General features: G+C 37.4%; 2 protein-coding genes across 2 annotated transcripts; both read right to left on the reverse strand.

Annotated features, from left to right (window-relative positions):
- Positions 1-2052: 2052 nt before the first annotated feature.
- LOC141810933 (CMP-N-acetylneuraminate-beta-galactosamide-alpha-2,3-sialyltransferase 1-like) lies at positions 2053-5968 on the reverse strand. Its single transcript, XM_074698796.1, has 8 exons — positions 5819-5968; positions 5301-5497; positions 5060-5208; positions 4153-4171; positions 3429-3459; positions 3218-3340; positions 2328-2386; positions 2053-2065 (listed from the first exon to the last, which is right to left on the reverse strand). Exons 1-8 carry the CDS (start codon positions 5966-5968, stop codon positions 2053-2055), a joined length of 741 nt encoding a protein of 246 aa, XP_074554897.1.
- Positions 5969-14612: 8644 nt separating this feature from the next.
- Positions 14613-19387, reverse strand: LOC141810934 (beta-1,4 N-acetylgalactosaminyltransferase 1-like). Its single transcript, XM_074698797.1, has 10 exons — positions 19344-19387; positions 18153-18259; positions 17926-17963; positions 17633-17699; positions 17310-17423; positions 16965-17051; positions 15879-16060; positions 15554-15697; positions 14923-15151; positions 14613-14815 (listed from the first exon to the last, which is right to left on the reverse strand). Exons 1-10 carry the CDS (start codon positions 19385-19387, stop codon positions 14613-14615), a joined length of 1215 nt encoding a protein of 404 aa, XP_074554898.1.
- Between the last annotated feature and the right edge of the window lie 264 nt (positions 19388-19651).

Here is a 19651-nt window from a genome sequence, read left to right on the forward strand (position 1 = left end):
CTCTGAAGCAACAGTGTTTGATTTGAGACAACACTATCCCATATGATTTTGAGCACTGCTCTTGTAAGTAAAGGGTGTGCACTGTGTACTTAATGTAAGTACAATTACAAAAGTATTTGATTTGAGATGCAGCCAAAGTTTGTGTCCCTTTTCATGGCAACACCTGACTTGCCTTATTGACAAAATCAAAGTCCTCATTCAAATTTTAATAGTTAAAGCTGTAAACCCAGTGTTAAGATGATTGGAAAAGCACACTTGCATGAGATAACGTTCAAATGAGTCCTTATAGTGGCCCAATAGGGTTGATTAGCTTCAGTTTTTCCACAAACATAAAAATTTCCTGTCAACATTTCACCACATGCATTTTGGTAACAGAAGCATTTATCTCTATTCATTCATATGAGCTGGCATTTCTAAAGGAATCTAATTTTCCTTGTGATGGGTTAAGAGGAGATAAGATTTCTCATCTTGTCTCAATGTATAGGTTGCGACCAAATTCTGTCAAAAGTACTGGGTACTGATTCGCGTAAAATCAAAACTTTCCACATTTAGGTTCCTAAATGCACCATTGAGACAGTGAAAGAGTGGAAGAGTAGGTTATTTTCCATGCTGGACATAAACACAGCATTGTAAGGTTATATGTTGAAGAATAAATATTTTTAATTGAAAAAAAATATGTTATTTTTAAGCAAATTGATATTTTTTACTACATACACACAAAAAAAAGATAACACATTGATACCAATTGCCAGGTACCAGGTGTCGTTCCTGTATCGTTTCAAAGGTGAAAGGCACCCATCCCTGGTTCCACTACAGTACTTAAAATAATCAACTCCAGACCTGAAACATTCAGGGTCAGGTGGTTAGCATTAGCTTTTTCTGTGCTCCACAGAAGACAGCTTTCTTGTGAACTTAAGAACAGCTCTACCAGCAAAGTTTCAGCTGTTTAGCCAAATAGTGTGAATGTGTCTCTGTTTGCCTCTGCTACAATTTGGTGTTAGTTGCAGGTTTGTATGATCATTTCTTACCTGACAGTGTTGAAAATTATGATGACCGAGTACATATTTCATATTCCAGATCTTAGTATCCAGAATATTGCCAGGATCTGGATCAAACTTTAGCATCTGTCAGAAATTATGGTGACCTTGTCTCTTGTATTGTTTTGCAGAGCAATACAGCCATTTATCGTGGAGTTATATACACATATGGTGAAAACGGCCCTATCTCACAATTATTAAGAATCCCTAAAAAAAAAAAAAAATCATGGATCCAGACGGTGATCCAGATCAACTCTAAAATTTAATCACTTCTTCCTTAAACCATTTGAGCTAAAAAAAAAAAAAAAAAAAAAATCAGGTTCAGTACCACAAAGAAAAATACTGGTTTTATACATACAATACAGGTTTCAGCTCCATAAACTGCATTAGTTTATCATCAACAGACACATCTCAGTTTTTAAACTGTATTTAACTAAGCTTAGGAGCACAAATGCACAGGTATACTGTGGTTTTTGCAACACTTTATTGGTGTTACAATCTACCACTTCACTGATAACAGATTTCCTAGGCAAACAACAAGAAAACAAATTGACAATGAGCAGCAGACAATCCAGGACCACCAACTATTCTCTTAAATGTCTATAAAGCCAGTCTGATGCTGGTCATGTAAAGAAAAGCAACAGTATTTTTTTCTCCCCTCTGTGTCAAACCACTCTCTGGTTTAAGTCCATAATGGTCACAGAAGTTTAGCAAAACAAACTAACAAAACTTAACACCCCATACCTTACCACACTTTCTTTATGTACAAAAAAAAAATAGACTGCAATGTTAAAATCTATGAAAATAAATGACACTCTTTCAGCCACATGAGCAAAACATGTCTCATTAGTTTACATGTTGGCTACAAATTCCCATATTCCAGGAATTATCACTGCATAAACCTTTGTTTGCATTTAATTTGTGAGGATGAGGGTGAGGAAGAAGAAGAAGAAGAAGAAGAAGAAGAAGAAGAAGAAGAAGAAGAAGAAGAAGAAGAAGAAGAAAGGAAAGTTGATCAGGCCATAAAACTGAAAGTCAATAATGTCTCACATACAGGCACTCACTCATGTGCTGCACAAATAACAAAATCTCAAATAAATAAACAAAACCAATCTCTCACTTTTCCCCATCGACTCTCCTCAAGCTTTAAAACTTGATGCAGTTTGAAGACGAAAAAATAATCACAGCTTTTTAAAAAAACTTATTTTCTTTGCCTCGTGGAGATGTTCATAAGTCATGTATTCACGCCTTCCTGAATGAAGTCCAGTCCCTAGACCTTTGAATGTATACTTTTCAAAGTAGTGACTCCAGTTTCCATCACCGTCTATGCCAAACCCAAATACACTGACCTGGAAAAACATACAAAAAAAAAAAAGACATTTATTCTTATCATTATGTGTTTGTGAGTCAGCTGAGGAGTTGATCATCTCTTTATCTAAGAGTTGGGACCTGGTTTTTAGATCCCGCTCTCCACAAACCAAATGTCCTTAGGAAATGTACCTAACACCATCGGTGTGTGAATGTGATATATGGAAGGGTGAATCTTACATGTAATGTAGAAGCCAGAAGATGAGGAAAAACGCCAGGAACACAGTCCAACTACCATTCCTCAATGTGCATAAGTACACTTTTTAAAGGCTTTCAATTGAATACTTCATGAAAAATACATTACATTACAACATTACAAAAAGCAAACTTGCTTTATCAAATATATATATGTTACAATTAGTAATATTTTAATGCCAAAATGATGTTCTCAAAACATATTAACATTTCAGGTCACAGAAATGGTTTGCACTGAACACAGTATTTTTTTTATATTGGATCCTGATCCCCAATCATGCAACAGTTGCAGAGCAGGTGAGAGAAGAAATAAAACCAAACCAGGGTGTGACAAGACCCCTCCACTTCCAGAAAGGGTTTTGTCACACCCTGTTACTAACCATACATTATTCCCTACATTGCAGATTAACAAATAGTTAAAAGTATTTACAGTAGATTGCAGTGATGCAAGTTACCCTTAAAAAATTAAATGAAATATTTTGATTTATCAAAATGTTTAATTGTTTATTGGTCTCTTTGTCTCTATGTCTTTTTGCCTTTTAATTAATGCCATGCTATCATCAATTTCTTGTATTTTTCCTTTGTAGCATACAAAAACAGTACACTTTTAAACCTACCTCATCACAAATGACCAAGCTGAGGATCACAGTCATGAAGCCAGTGGACCCGTACCCGCCCTTCTTGCCTAGCCACACATCAAAAACGTATTTCATGAAGGCTGGACTGAGGTACGTCACCTTCTACAAATCAGAGTTACACTTTAAGTTTCACTTGAAAAATAAATTCTGTAATAAATGCACAACACCAGTTTACATTGAGAATACTTACCACACCCTGGCTTATTCTCTTGTTAGCATTCCTGATGGAGGGAAAATGAAGCATCAAAGTGTTTAAAAGTTCATCATCAAAAGTTTACTATTGTAATAATCAAGAGCTTACAAAACTGTATGATAAATCCTGCAAACAAAGCACTTACTGGGCAAATAAAAGTAGGAGGAGGTTGCTAAAAATTTAACGGTTGATCAGTTATTTGTTTTCTTAAAGAGACTGTAGGGATGATCTGTCTGGATTGGATTGCAGTGACACCTTTTAGCCCGGAGTGGCATACTGCCTACGTTTACATGCAGTCATTAACCCTTTCATATTCAGAGTATTGGCAATAACTCGATTGTGTACGCCCATGTCAACACCAATAACCTTCTTAAAAAACACAATATGCCCATATTCTTTTTTTTTTTTTTTTTTTTTTTGTAAACCTGAAAATCACCCCTGGGTTACTCCTTTTCCTACCCCAAGTATTTGGTCATGTATATGGCTATCAGGGTATCCCCATCCAAAGGAACATTAATTTTTGATCTGTTCTCAATGAATCTTGGTCTTTTGAGTACAGAAAGTATGCTGCTGCTGTTGTTAGTGCTGTTGCTGTGGAAACAGTAAGAAAAAGCCGAAATGATGCGTGTTATCTGTGGGATACAATGTAAATAGGAATAACCCTGTTTGCTCACGCGTGTAAACTGGTTATTCCGAATGTGTCAGAAACTGGAATATTGACCTGCATGTAAAGGTAGAGACTGTCGTGAAGACGTAACTCTTAACAAGTTAAAGTCACTCTTCATACTATTGAAAGACTCTTAAGTTTGAATGACTGCACTACTAGTTGTGCCCGTGCTTTAACGTTGAGCTCGTGCTCTATCACTCTCCTGTTTAGCTTTCTTTACAATCGGGAAGCTAAAAAGTAGCATTTAGGGATGATCTACAGTGGAGCTGATGGTCTCATTTTAAATTGTGGATTACAATCGAGCATATATCTAAAAGGACACTTCAAGATCACTTAGAAGGTACCCACAGTCCCTTTAAATAGAATTTTGCACAAATCAAAAGCTTTTTTAATCAGCTCAACACAACATGATACACTCAAACCATCACAACAGACATGTTCAAAAACTGCTAATTTTCCAGTCAAATTTTTCATCACTCAAAGATCGATGAATCTGAAAGCATGATCCCAACGGCCTAAGTGTCCTTCTCATCACATGAGGACAATAAAGCCATGCTAGCTGGCTGCCAACAGGACCAAAATTAGACAGGATCCTAAAGCCTCAGTGTTTAAGTAAAGGGTGGTATGTCGTTTACATTTCAGATGTTTTACATTTGATTCCTATGGCTCTTTTCTGTAGTATGAAGACTGAGGATTAGAGTTTAGAATAGAGCAGTCAAAGCAGAACTTGGTGTCTGCGCCCAACACTGACTTAGCCACAGGTGACTGCAAAGCTTCAATGCTTCGCCCTTACTGTACTCATTCATGTCGTGTGAGCATATCCAACATCTTCACCTCAACCATTAATCTTGCTTTGTAGTGCACGTGCTGTTCATTCAATGACAGATAAGTTTACAAATAATGATGAAATATTTTTTGATAACATAACTTAGCATAACTCACTCTGGATCCATGACTTTACGAAGCCACTCATAATCCCATATTTTGTATGGAAAAAACAAAAGATGAGTGGTGTTATCCACCTGAGTGGCACTCTCCGGATACATTACTCGATGAGTTGTTTTTGTCCCAACATCCATCTCATAGCCTTTGGTAATGCCTCTATTCATTCTAGATGAAACAAGGGAAAATAAGTTATGAAAAACAATAAAACCTCATTTTTAAGGTAAATGTTTGAATTGAATGCTGCATTGTTGGATTACCTTATCACAACATCATGAAAGTCAATTAGACGCCCGTAACGTGATCCAAGCAAGTGACCAGAGTTACCCACCACGGCACAAGTCCTGCAGCTGTCAGTACTGGGTTTAAAAACTTCCAGAGTGGGTGGGATCATCTGAAATGTCTTTTCCACTGTCATCTTGTAGTAAGTGAAGTTCTCTTTCGAACCCTGTATGGGCTAAATGGAGGGAAAATATGTGTTATTATCAATCCCATCCACATCAATGAACTACAGGTGACATAATAGTTATCTTCAGTCAGCTTTATATACTGTCACTGTGTATGTCGATCATAAATCTGTGATTACAGCTGACACAGGGTTCCTGTTTCCCTCTCTCTATCTGTCAGTCCGACTTCTTGTCTTAATGTCCTATTATAGTTACTGACCATACACCTCTCTGGGGGGCTCTGAGTTTGCCTTGTAGGATGAGAGGTTGATGGTATTTAACAACCCCAAGTATTCAGGAAAGGGTTCTATTGATGAGAAGTTTGTGTTTACCTTCCACCACTTGAAAACTTCCTCAGACACTGTGTCGATTCTTGAAAAGAAAGGTTCCGGAGACTCATCGATCATCTTGCCAAACAATGAATCAACATCTTTCGGACATTCGCCACTGAACTCATCAAATTGAAGGCTGTGGAGGGTCATCGACGTTGAGTACAGAGACAGCCCACCAATGCAAATGATACAGACTTGGTAAAAAAGAAATCTGGTTTTTATCTTTCTCAGTAGGTAAGGCATCTTGGTTTAATGAAGCTCCTGTGTGAAAAACAGAGAAGATCTGTAGTTACAACATATGACAGGAAAAAAATAACTAAATAAATTAAAAAAAAAAAAAAAAAAAAAAAATATATATATATATATATATATATATATATATATATATATATATATATATATATATATATATATATATATATATATATATATATATATATATTATAAATATATATGGTGGAAATTCCGAAAGAGTACTAGAATATTTTACAGAAGTACAAGTCACTTTTTGAATATTTACTCAAGTGCGGGCAAAGTTTACCAAAAAAAATCTAGTTAATCAAAAGTAAAAAAATGTCTTTTTTAACTGCTTAAAGGACAGAGTGCTTGTTTTTAAATCAGGGGGTATAGATGTAAGTAAAATATGACCTCCACAAAAATGTCAGATCATATAATTCACTCATTCATTCATTCATTCATTCATTTTCTACCAGGTATCCTGTTCAGGGGTAGCTGGAGCTCATTCCAGCTGTCTGAAGGTGAGAGGCTGTCTATCTCCTGGGGATATACAGGTCAGTCAATCACAGGGTTGTCACAGACACAGACAACCTTCCACACACACACAAACACACTAACAGGCAGTTTAGAATCACCATTGAACCTTGTGATAATGTTTCTGGAACCTAGGAGGAAGCTGGAGCACCCATAAAAAAACCTGCACATGCACTTTAGCAGAAACAGTATTTTCCTCTCCCCCTCTACAATAAATCCTCTGATAACTGTCTGACTGATGTCGCCCAACTAGCTGCAGTCACACTGTTGCTGATAGACAGCTTGTCCCCTTTCTTCTGTTAAATTATTTTACCTCAGTTTCTATTGCCATGTACAACGTATTACAGCACAATACTTCCAACAATAAATACTGAAATAACATCATTGCCAATGTCAGCTTTATTTATATAGCACATTTAAAAGGGCTGGTGGCCTACCAAAGTGCTTTACCATTAAAAAGGTAAAATACAATACAATACAAAAATAAAAAAAAATTAAACAGTAAAACTTATATTAAAACATAAAACAACAATATAGACATAAAAAGAAGAGTGAGAGCCACAACTTCAACTGTACATTCAATCTATAGGACAACACAAGATCCAAAATGTTTTTTTTTTAATCATTATTATTATTTTATTATTATTTTTAATGCATCAGCTCTGAAACAGACTGCATGCAATTTAAAGAGTGGACAAGACTGAGAAAGTCTCTGACCGGGGGTCTAGTCTCTCAGCAGACATGCATGCATGCACATTGAAATCACCAAATAAAAAGTGATCATGTTTGAGAAAAGTAAATACTAGTTTTAAAAACTACTCAAAAAGTTTAAGTAGACAAAAAAAAAAAAAAAAAAGATATTCAACTACAGGAACTTGAGTAAATGTAATCAGTTACTTCAACCCTGGGAAGTTCCAGAGAAGCGCCGAGCCAAAAATGGTTCATATAACACTACTGAAATAATTAATCTAAAGCTGACATGAAACAGGAGAAAGGTTTGGGGACTCAAAGGTACCAGAGCACATAATTGAATCTGCAGCTGCAGTTACTACCCTCACAGATATCTCGCAGCATGTATTTGCTTTTAGCAAAATCAAACAAGTAACGAGACAGGCTTTGCTGTGGTCAACAAAGAAACTAATGAAAGGATTTCATCAACAGCTGCAGTCCTAACTCTGTTTTATACACTGAACATGGCCCAAAAGAAAACAGACCATAAATGAAAGATTTTTGTTTGGTTTATTCAATAATACCTAAAATGGGAGTTGTTAATTTTATTGGAAAATGTTTGACTCAACGGGAAGGCTGAATTCAGATAAAGTTTCTTTAAGTTTTAGCTTTACTTAACTGTTTAATTAAATATCAGATAGCACAGGGTCTCTTTCTAATTAATGAATATGTCCTTTTTGTTTTTTATTTATTTATTTTTCATGGTTTCTTGTTCCTGAATAATATCAACTGATAAAATGTCTTTTAAAGTGATCCACAATTTAGAAAAGTCAACAGACGTCACACTTGCCAGCAAGACTGAGTCAGAGATCAGACAAAACCAATTCTTTGCCAGGTTTTAGTTCAACACACTCAATAAATTCTCTATAAAAACTGTGCACCATCTGAAAATCAAAAATGTTAAGAAGTCAATAGAAATACAATTTATTGTAAATTTGTAATATTTATTCCTCTTACCTGGAAAGAGACAAAAAAACAGATTGGTAAGGCGATGTGACGGTTAATGATGATGTGCAAGGTTAACAGACACCCACAGCAGGTGGAGCAAATGTAGATGGGCTGGCTCATCTGCTTCTGTTTTACTGTCATCGGCATGAAAGACTTTGATCAACCTCAGCTGTTTAATTCATGGTTGAGGTGGCCTTGTCTACAGTCAACTGTAGCCCAGCATGTTTGCTGTTTCGCCTGGCAGATTCTCACTGCATGGGCTGAGCTGACTGGCATCCAGTGTGGGTAGTTCATTTACAAAAAAAAGACGAACACCTGATTAAAGACTGAAGGTGATCAAGCCTTCTCTGTAGTGGCTCCCAACTTGAAGAACAAACTGGGATTCAGCATGAAAGTTGTCCGATCTCCTTCCTTTTCCGTCTTCTATGGTCCTAACACCTTGTGTTTTATGGCTCTTATTTGCATTTACTTTTTTTTTTCATTTTATTTCATTTTGTTTGTTTTATTAATGTTCCTCTTTAGTTTTACTGTGCAGCATTTGGGTAAACTTTAAAATGTGCTACATAAATTGAGTGGATTGAATTGGACTGAATTGGATTAGATAGCATGATTCTGCATGTGGTTTGTCTAAGTGATACAGCCATATTTACCTGTTGCATGTCTACACGTTTAAATGCAGAGCAAACATGACTCAAATCAAACAGCTTGTTTTGTGATAGTTCTAAAGGCTACAGCAGAGAAGAAAGACGATTCTCCACCTGAGCACCTGTGGCCATGTCTTCAGCCCATATTGAAGCTTTTGAAATCGAAGAATGACGGGTGTTATTTGAAAGGTCCACCCTGTTTATGGCTCACCAGCTTCATTGTGGCTGGAATAAAACATTGACAAACAAAAGAAATGTGTTTATATGAACCTGAATGTTTGTTTTATTTCAGGTAGCCATTTTGAACTAGCTTTTTTGAGCTTGTATTAAACTATATTTTTGTTTTTAATCCACTATATACTTTTAAGATTTGAAATATTTTCTCTTGATTGACTTCTGCATAATAATAATAATAATAATAATAATAATAATAATAATAATAATAATAATAATAATAATAAGTCTAAAGGGGTTACCTCTTCTCCTACACTGTTATCTTGTCAGTTGCTAAAAGTATTAAGAGGCTCTCTAAGAAGAGACGGAATTCCCATCACTGGTACGCAAAGATAAGTGTGATCCTAATGGCTCGGCTACTTAAAAGGTGAATTACTTAGTGGGGTCTTTGTGTGTTTAAAGAAATAAAGATATTTTATATGTCTGTATGACTTGTCATTTTATGAAACACATACTCATCAATACATTACAGCATTTAAGGTTATCATTGATCTACATAATCTGTATCCATACGGATTCTCAAAGGAAGTAGCACATCAAGGTTTGCATAGTAAAAGCATATGTCCAGGAAAATGATACAGTTTTGATTAGTTCATGGTAAGACACAGGAAACTACACTGTAAGGACAGCTGTTCAGTTACTCTGCTTCCTGTGGATCAGGCTGAACATTCAGATTTGTAATTGTACCCAAACGAAGGGGATTTTTTTGTATGTATCAGTGATGCTGTTTCATTATGATGAACAATAAATGTGAATTAAAAACTCTGTTTGTACTTCTGTGTGTGTGACTTTGAAGTCTGATATGGTATTAAAAACCTGAGCTTGATAATGATAGGGTTTGCATTTTAGAGTCTTAGAAAAGTAAAAGCACCCTGCAGGCACTATTAGAAAAAATCCCATTATGAATGAAAACATGTGCCTGTGTGTGTGTGTGTGTGTGTGTGTGTGTGTGTGTGTGTGTGTGTGTGTGTGTGTGTGTGTGTGTGTGTGTGTGTGTGTGTGTGTGTGTGTGTGTGTGTGTGTGTGTCTACAAACACTGCACAAAAATCCCTCCTTAGTCAGACCAAGGCTTACATAACCTGTCTCCGTCTCAGCTGGCATCACAGGATGTAACAAGTAAAACCATTTTTCTGGAGTAATGATCGGATGATATTAGACCTCTGGTAATAAAACAGATCCTCCTGTTCCTCTCCAGCAAACAGCTACTGATGACATGTAACACCAGCTTGTAATTTTCACAGTCAATCAAAGACAGGCGGAGAAGAGAGTTAGGTAACCTTTCTGGTTGGTAACCTTGGCTCTCTGAATTATTTTCTTGTTGGTGATATTGAACAGTCAAAAACTGAAAACCACATCCACCATGACGGGTGAACTTATCACTTCTCCCAATCTGCCATCACAATGCTTGAGGTCTGTTTTGATTATCTGCACTGAAACCATGTGGGGAAAAAGCAAACTGACATTAATTAAGTTTTTCTGTCATTTTTGCTTTTGATGTATATTGATCTATAGGGAAGCTGCAGGGGGTTACATGATGAGAAGGTCGAGGTCAGGAGTGGAACTAGCAACCAATGCAGAAAAGACCGAAGCCTTAAGTCCGTGATGCTTTAAGTAATAAACCCTGACCTGTGATCCATCATCACACAGAGAAGACAGTAAAGGCTGAAGGAAAGAGTCAAGACAAAAAGACGCTTGTTCTAGTCAGTTTGCTAATGGTTCAAAACCTGGACACCTATAAGGTCCTATGACTCTCAAAGGCTTAAAAAAACCTTTTAGAGTATTTTCAGAAATTAATCTTCTCTCTGTCTCTCTATTCCCTGGCTTATATTTATTTATATCAAGTGTTTTTACAAGACTACAACCAAAACTGCACACAGAATCATAAGAACTTCTATTCCAAAATGTTGTCACAGGATCTCTTTATTCTCTCTCAGGTAATTTGGGGGTAATACGAGTTACCAGAGGTCTGAAATGAGCAAAGACTAAGCTTTAGTCCTAAGTGAAGGTTGAAATACTTTACTTATGGACTTCTTTTGAAAGGCTTTCACATGACACGTCAGCTGAAATGACATTAAAAACTCAAACCAGGCGGCTGCCAAGGTTTTTAAGGAAGTACAGAGGTAATACTGGATAAATCTGTTTTGTAATGTCTCAAACTAGGTCATATGTGTTTTGGGTGCCAGCTTAAGCCAAAATGGCATCCAGATAAAACATTGACACAGGGCTCAAAGCACCAGATCTGTTCTTGGAACATTCATTGATCCATCAAAAATAAATTTGTGTTTGACGTCCGCAAAGTACATTCATCTTCTAATGATGTAGCATGTTACTTTCAGCTTGTAGGATTAACTATGATGGACTTTTAGCTTCACATTAGGCAGAAAAATATGAACCCATCAACACCGCTTGTATACAACATGGACATTTTGGTTAGGGATAGTCCCTACCTGAGTGTAGGGATTCATAAAAAAAGCTATCCACATTTATTTTTGTGAACAAGGCTGGAAACAGATCTAACGGTAAAGTAAAAAATAGGCTTTCTAACTTGATGATGTTCATCCTCTTGACCAGGAGTTGCCAACACAGTGCCCTCAGCCTGTCTGCGGTGCGACAGATGGAGCTTGCAATTGTAACATTTCAAAATGACCTCCACCTAAAAGCCTATCAGGGTACACCAAACTTTTGGGCCCTTGTTGACACAGAAAAGTACAGTGGTGTATGCACAGCAGCTCTGAAGGTTGCAAGCCCATTTGGTTCAACCTATCTTTGTGAATCAGCCTTTTCTGACATGAACTTCATCAAGAACAAACAGAACACGCCTCGTTGGTGCACATCTGCAAGACTCACTCAGAGTTGCAGTGTCAAGTTACAGACCAGAGTACAATACACTGGTGGAGAGCCTGCAATGTCAGGCTTCCCAATAACTGACAAAGAAACAGATACCACATTTGTTGTCCAGCTCAAATAGTGTCGTGATCTGTGTTTGTGAAATGTAACATTTAATAGCATGACTGTTAAGTGCATTCTTTTACTTAGGCTTGTGCAGAGTGTTTTTTAAAAATGTTAAAAATGCTGCAGAGGTCCATTATGATTTCCTAGGACTGTTGTAGAAGTAATCATTTAAAAATGTTCAATTTGAAAAATACTGAAACATCAAAACATAGAAATAAAGTGTTGCATATTGATATTAATTTATTTCCTATCTTGTCATCATTGTTATCTTTTTTAAGAAATGAATAATATGATCAGTGTCTTTGCACAGCTAAATAACATTAATTATTGATGATAACATCTAGGTAAAGCTAAACTGAACAAATTGGCTATTTTAGAAGTGTGTGTCAAACCGGCAGCCCTTTGCCTTAATCAGTACCCTGGGTACTGATTAAGGCATAGGGTTGTAGACCCTAAGGTACCCCAAACTGGGGGATTTTGAGGCCACTCTGAAACAAAAGGCATTGAACGAAGCACCTGTAACATATGAATATAGTCATATTGCACATCAGATTTAACAGAAGAAAATCAGCTACAAATGCTGTCATAACCCATCTTTCTTTTTGTCTGTGTAATATTTGAGTTATAAGTCTGAGCCCGTGACATATAAATACCAATACTGGCAGTCAATACTGTTTGACTCTTCTGTGATTTCTGTGTTTTTATTTGATCAGCCAGAGTCAATTCGCTGATTGAACTATTTGTGATTTTTTATTCATTTATTTAATTGATTTTTTGGTGCAAGATTTGTTGCTCTCTGTGTGCACTGCCAACTGCCTATCGTAATCCATGGGAATGCAGTATCTGTACAAATACAGCTGCATGCACTTAAAAAATAAAATCACACAAACAATGATATAACGTGCTTTTTTTTAAGAAGACAACTAAAAACAAGGTGCAATGCAAAGGCATTAAAAGATGCCCTTGAAGCCATTATCCACTGCTGTATGTACAAGCTCAGGTGTAGGACTCCCCTGTTTGTGTTCAGAAATTGAATGTGTGTTACTGAAAGAATATATAGCTTATATTATAGACATGCTTTTATTAACAATATCATACAGATGTGCTTTTAGTAACTTGGTTGTACACATGTGCTTATTGTGGTGTTATGCATTGCAAGACACCTAGGGGGGGCTGGGGGCTCCTGGGAATTTTTGGAGCACCCAGAGTAGAGATAGACCACAAGTTAAGTTAATGTTTATGCCCAATAATAAAGAAGTAACTGTGTAACACTAATACCTCAAGTCAGTGATTAGTTTTTTTTAGAGTTGAGGTGTTTCAGTCAAAGGAAGAGGATAAATATTTAAAGGAGGAAGAGTGGGATGTGGCTAACAGTCTTTCTACAGAGAATAGAATAGAATAGAATAGAATAGAATAGAATAGAATAGAATAGAATAGAATAGAAATGTATTATCATTGTAACAAGTACAAGCAGCAGCATCAAGAAAACAAAAGTAAGAAAGTGTATAGAAAGTGTAAAAAGGTCTATAGGAAAAAAAGATGATGACAGCTTGTCCATCATTCTCCAGTTCAGCCAGCCTCCACCTCCACAGGGTCCAGGACTGAGCTTCTTCAGCGTCTGTTCAGTCACTGTCTCCTGGATCCTGTCTGCTCACAGCAGGTGAAGTTCTTCCAATGTAGCATTTATGTTCAGTGTTAGCACTGCTAGCCATGTATGTGAATAGCATGATGCTACTCTACCTTCTGGTATTCCCTCTGTTGCTGGGTTAGCATAGCTAGCTTTTCCGTCTTATTGGAGATAGCTCTTTCGATCCCAATAACGATGAATGGAAGGACAGGTCCATGTTGTCACTTCTTAGCTCACACCTGAAGAACCAGCACGTTCTCCTCACCTTGTGGGAAATCATCAGGCCTTGCACCAGTTCGCATTGACATGCTCCAGACTGCTTACAGCTGCTTACAGTTGTTTACTCATGCACAGACAAACACAGGGGCAAAAATAGTAAAAATATCACTGAAGACAAAATCATTTCAGTGTCCACGACCATCAAATGAGCTATACAAAGTAATGATCAACTCCAAATGCAGAGATTACAAAAAAGAGATAAAAAAATACCAAGAAACGGACAAGAAAGAGAGAGCGGCTGTTACAGGCAGCCACAACTGGGCAGCACCTAGCAACAATGATAATGGTAATGGCAGCCTTTATATTATTTAATCACATACCAACCATACTGTATCCAACAAAAACTCAAAGCTAACAATAATTCATAGAACCAATTTTCCTTTCATCTAGAGCCTGAAGTTTGTCAGAGCAAATATTAACATCTTGCCTCAGAAAACAGTAAAGGAGGTAACAGGTTATCAAATTTATTGGGAAGACAAATAAAGGAAGACAAACATAGTTGGGACGAACTTTAAGCATGAATGACAACAGTCAATTTACAACATCATATTCCTACTTTATGCTTTAAGACTTAAATAATTCACAGGTTTATGATGTTGGCTTTAAACTCCTATCCAAAGCGGATACACTTGAGGTGGTTTTTAAAGAAGTGGAGTCGATATTTGAACTCTGTATCACTATTTGGAGGACGTCTGAATTCTCGGTAGAGGTCTTCATCCTTATTATCTTTATTGGAAATACGGGGCTGATGGCCAATGGACACATGGCTACAGCTTGCAACCATCAGGGAGCCCAATCCATCCATGAAAAACTCTGTGATCAGGAACAGATATTCAGACTTTCAGTTGAAACACCCTCTTGGACTAAAGATAACCAACACTGAGAGAAGATCTGGATTCTCAACAACTTCTTTGACCTACCTGAATGAGCCACTCTCTGGAGCTTAGGGTCAAATCCCACTTTCTGTACTGCATCAGTTCGAGCCAGGAAGAAGTTGACAACCCCGTTGGCCATAAAGCATTGTGGGAAACCAGGAAGTGGAGGAAGTTTCCCCTTTGACTTTCTGTACAGGCAGCCCCCTTCCATTTCTTCTCCCTCTTCATATTCTATTGTGAAGTAAAACTGGTTCTTTTTCACTGATCCACCAACCTTATAAAAACAGAGACAAAAGAAATGGTCAGATTCTGTTCCTGTCTGCTCAAACCTCTTTATTGTTATGTTTGTTGTGGGTTAAAGCCTCAGACAGACCCAAAGAGAATCAGTACAATTCAGCATGTCCACTTAATGCCGCTGTAATCAGCAGACATCAAACTTGGAGAGAAGAGAAGGCAAGTTTACGTGATGACTGAGCCACTGTTTACAAGGAACAGGGTTCTCTTTCTTTAGTTTTGGTTGGATCAGTATTACCTCAGATGGAATGATAATGCAGACCTGGTCTACAGTATAAAACACAAGTGGATTGGATGAAAGTTAACTGTGAGCATTAAGAAACATTAAGTAAGCTATGAGGTTAAAGAATGGGAGGAAAAGAAAAGAGGATATCACTCTCACCACATCCAGTTCAGGTAATGCCTCCATGATCTCCACCAGCTTCTCTATCTTTGTGTCCTCTGTAAATTCATAATCATCATCCACCCAGAGGAAGTACTTGGTGGTTACTTGAGAAACAGCCAGGTTTCTGCCAGCAAACCAGCCCTGAGAGAGAAAATGGGTTTGACATTTAGTTCCACATGTAACTGTTAATTTATGAGAGTGAAACTATGGCTAGTTTTTCTCCATGTTATTATGATGTTGAAAGCTGAGCACACCTAAAGTTAAAAACAAGTGAGACAACTTTTTGTGCACACAGATGTTTTAAGGATATCAATCTTTATACCTGTGCTGGAGGCATGATGTATTGTTGGATGTGCTCTCCGGTTACTTTCTCCGGTTCAATGCTGTCATCTGCTATGATGACTGTTATGTTGCTGTAGAATTGGCGTATGCTGCTTATCAACCTCTTGAGACTTGGGTAGCGCAGGAATGTCTTTGTGGCGACAGTTACATGAGAGTTGACATCTGTAAATAAGCAGAGTCTATTAGAGGGTAAATAAAGCTGATAACTACAGTCACAGTCATAACATTTATGCTGATGATACCCAACTGTATCTATCTTTGAATCCAAATGATTTTGAATGTAAATTTTAAATAACTGATTAACTGCATCAAAGACAAAACATGCTGGGTGTCACTGAATTAATGGTGATAGCAATGTGGTAATTGTCGGCCCCTGGTTCAGCAGGCATGACTCATCTAAGTCCACTTCAAAGAAAATTGCCACCAGTCATAAAAACTCAAGTGTCATTTTTGATGAGAGCCTCAGTCTGATACCAGCACGTCTACCTTGTTGTACAGACTTGTTTTATGCAGCAACAAGCACGAGGCCATTTCTATTCTCTGTACACGTGTTTAAACAAACACAGTGTTCAGAGGTTACAGCCAGGATTCCTCCAGGATTTTACCTTTACTTTTTCATTTGACAGTGTCATAGGCAGGATCTTACATCCTTTCTCTTTTGTTATCTTAACTGTTTTTAATCTTTTGTTGTTTTAATTTTCTGATGTTGTCTTTTTATTTTTTTATTTAGCCTTCTATAAATTGTTGTAATTTTCTACTTCTCATCCTTACATTTGTCTTTTACTTCTCTTTTATGTCCTCTCTAATTTTTTTTCCATCGGACAGTAACGTTTGGTAAATGTACAAATAAGAACTTTCCTCCCCCTCCTTCTTCTACTTCTTCTTCTTCTTCTTGTTTCAGCTTCTGCTTTTTAGGGGATTGTGTTTTTCCCTTGCAGGATAATGTTAATTTCTGGCTCAAGTGATGGATTCATCTCCTATCTGATTCTCCCTTAAAAGTGTCTGGTACCTTTACATTGTTAATGAAATAAAACCAGTGTAACCTTAACAACAAGCCCACACCTACCTGTCCCCATGTCATACAGGACGGGCACCTGAGGCTGTTTGATGGTGATGGGAAACACGGCTTGATGGCCCTCAAAGTCAAAGTAGGCTAAGAGCAGAGAAGGTTAGATTATTTATGGCTTGGATGTTTACTATGACTTCATGACAAAATTTGTATTACTTATCAAAAAGTAATTTTTAAAAAGACAAAAGAGCAGATATACAGAAACAAAGCATTTTAAAATCATAGTTCACTGCAGTGTGTATCTTGATAACATGGCTTCCAGCTGGGTGTATGTATGCCTCTGTGCCTATCATTTATTCAGCTCTTGTTAGTTTATAAATTTCTTTTTGGTAAGACACATACCAAGGTCACCGGTGTGTATATGGTAGACAGCGCTGTTATATGACACTTGGGCCAGAACGTTGTTGAGGGTCACCAGGCTGCTGGACTCCAGGACTAAACTCGTCTCACCGTTACCTGTCATGTACAGCCACAGAGTTTAGTTATCCACTTCTTGGAGGTTCTCCAAATATTTTATGATGACATATCATCTGTACAAACAACCATAGAATGACAACCAGCTGTTTTCAGCTCCTGTATTATATTTGCTTTGGCAAGTTGGACGTGACCATACTCAGGTTGGACTTACAACCTTTATGAGCTTTGTTCTGAGGTCAAGAACTCACCTCTTACAGTCATTCCTTCAGGTGTAATCCCAGAGGTGAGGACCCCTTTGGATACTGACAAAGAAACCTAAAGTGTAGATACCACACATTAATGTCAGGCACTGAGAAAACACAGAACCACACAATATAGTGATGGAGCAACGCCTGCAACTAGCAATGCAACTCAGTATGCATAACTTACACATTTTCCATGACTCATTTGAAAAAGCACCTGACAAAAGTATCCAGCCAATGAGGTGTCTGTTTAAGCTTTAACAGATTCAATCTTAACAATGGCCTCTCATCATACCAACCTTATAGCTTTTTTGTGGTCTGGCATGCAGCATTAAACCTGAAATGAGGACATCGTTAGATCTTTCATACTGCTCTTAAATGAGAACAAGCACATTTATTACAGCCTTTAACGACTTTTCACAGCAGCTTAAACCCAAAATTCAATGGACCAAGCACTAAGAACAAACAGTTCACTTTTATATTGCTGTGCCTTTTGCAGTGTTGGTTTGCTCAGAGTGTGGCATACCTGGTATCAAGGTAGAGGTCAATGGCCGTACAGTAAAACCCTGAATAGGATACTGAAGAGGAGAGTTTGCTGCAGCAAACAGCAGGTTGGATAACACTGATGTGGTCCTGTTGGGGTGAATGGGAGTAGGGGTGATGCAATAGGAGAAATACAGTTCCTGTTTGTGTTTTGAGTCCAATTGACTCCCTTTCCTGGGAGTTATTGTTTTAAAATGAAAGGCAAGGCTTTAACCCAGAGCACACCACTGATTACTTTCTACATACACATATATAAAAAAAACAATTTGCAGTCACTTGTGTACTATGACATCACTCATTTGTGATTATGGCAGAAATAGCACAATTGGCATTAGGCTACAAAACATCTACAGTGCATTTTGGATAATAATTGTGTTAAGGGCATATTTAGAGCCATAAAACTAACATATGTAACACAATGCAGTCATCCCACCTCAAGCAATATCAGTGACTTTGAAAGAGATTAGTCTTACTGAGGGTGCTCACAAAAATGTTTCTAGAGAAACTTACAAAGACGGCCAATAAATCTTTGTGAACAATAAAACCCTTTAAAACTGATCTGCCTTCATCTGCTGGTCAGGTATTGGGACAGTTCTGTCTAGGACTAGATGGCACAATCCCTTGGTTAATTGGTTACCCTGAAATTTGAAAGGGGGGTATCAGCAACTGTTGTGCTATGTGCTGTGCTGAAGAGTGAGTGTTGCATTTTTACAGAGCTGGCGCTAAAAGATGTTCGTTCAGCATTTCTTATGGTGGTTTTCCTGACCCTCTGTCCACTATAAAGAGTGTGGTTTTCTCTGTGAGTTGTCTGTGAACATGTCAGGGCAGAACTTTGCCGTACACCAATGCAGAGAGCAGAGTAGAAATGCTAACACGGCGTTGGTCAGACAAATGAGATCCCGTCATATAAATAATATGCTGTGATGTGGTGCAACACAGAAAATAAGTTAACTTCAAATTAAATTAACTTAACTTCAGTGGAGTACGATTGGGAATCTAGAAAGGGAGACTTTTTCAAGATCACTTAAAAATCTCTGTACAGTCCCTTTAAGTGGCAGATCGAGTTTCCAGAAACTTTTAGAAGTGCATGCATTAAAGGGTTTTAGTACATAAACTAGGTGGATATCTTTCAGAAAAACTTCAAAAACAGTTTTTGAATTTATTCATCTCTTACCTGGCTTTGTGTTGTTTGAACTCCTTGGCTCTGCGTTTTGCCATCGCGTCATACTGATCCTTGGGGATTCGGTCTTTGAGAAGCACAAAGCCAGCAGAACAGTTGCATGAACCAGGAGAGCTCTGACGACTGGGTGGTAACACTACCCTTGATTTTGCTCTTTCAAGAAAAAAAAAATTATAAAAGAAATGTTATTCAGCCATATTTATATTATTAACTTGGTAAATATGCACATTACAATGTTCAACTTCTGGACTGCAATGTTCAACTACTACTGGACTAAAGTCCCAGGATTCAGTATGGAATAA

The sequence above is a fragment of the Halichoeres trimaculatus genome, unplaced genomic scaffold (assembly GCF_033239565.1).
Source record: "Halichoeres trimaculatus isolate MK-OKI-2021-1 unplaced genomic scaffold, fHalTri1.1 fHalTri1_scaffold_21, whole genome shotgun sequence".
In the NCBI taxonomy this organism is placed as follows: domain Eukaryota; kingdom Metazoa; phylum Chordata; class Actinopteri; order Labriformes; family Labridae; genus Halichoeres; species Halichoeres trimaculatus.

Coding starts and splice junctions, on each gene's coding strand:
- LOC141810933 (XM_074698796.1), bottom strand. CDS start 5,968: ATGACCCTCCACAGCCTTCAATTTGATGAGTTCAGTGGCGAATGTCCG. Junction 5,209..5,300: donor TTTCATGATGTTGTGATAAG/GTAATCCAACAA, acceptor TGTTTCATCTAG/AATGAATAGAGGCATTACCA. Junction 2,387..3,217: donor GCTTGGTCATTTGTGATGAG/GTAGGTTTAAAA, acceptor ATGTTTTTCCAG/GTCAGTGTATTTGGGTTTGG.
- LOC141810934 (XM_074698797.1), bottom strand. CDS start 19,387: ATGGCAAAACGCAGAGCCAAGGAGTTCAAACAACACAAAGCCAG. Junction 17,424..17,632: donor TGAAGGAATGACTGTAAGAG/GTGAGTTCTTGA, acceptor TGTACATGACAG/GTAACGGTGAGACGAGTTTA. Junction 17,052..17,309: donor TATACACACCGGTGACCTTG/GTATGTGTCTTA, acceptor CTCTGCTCTTAG/CCTACTTTGACTTTGAGGGC.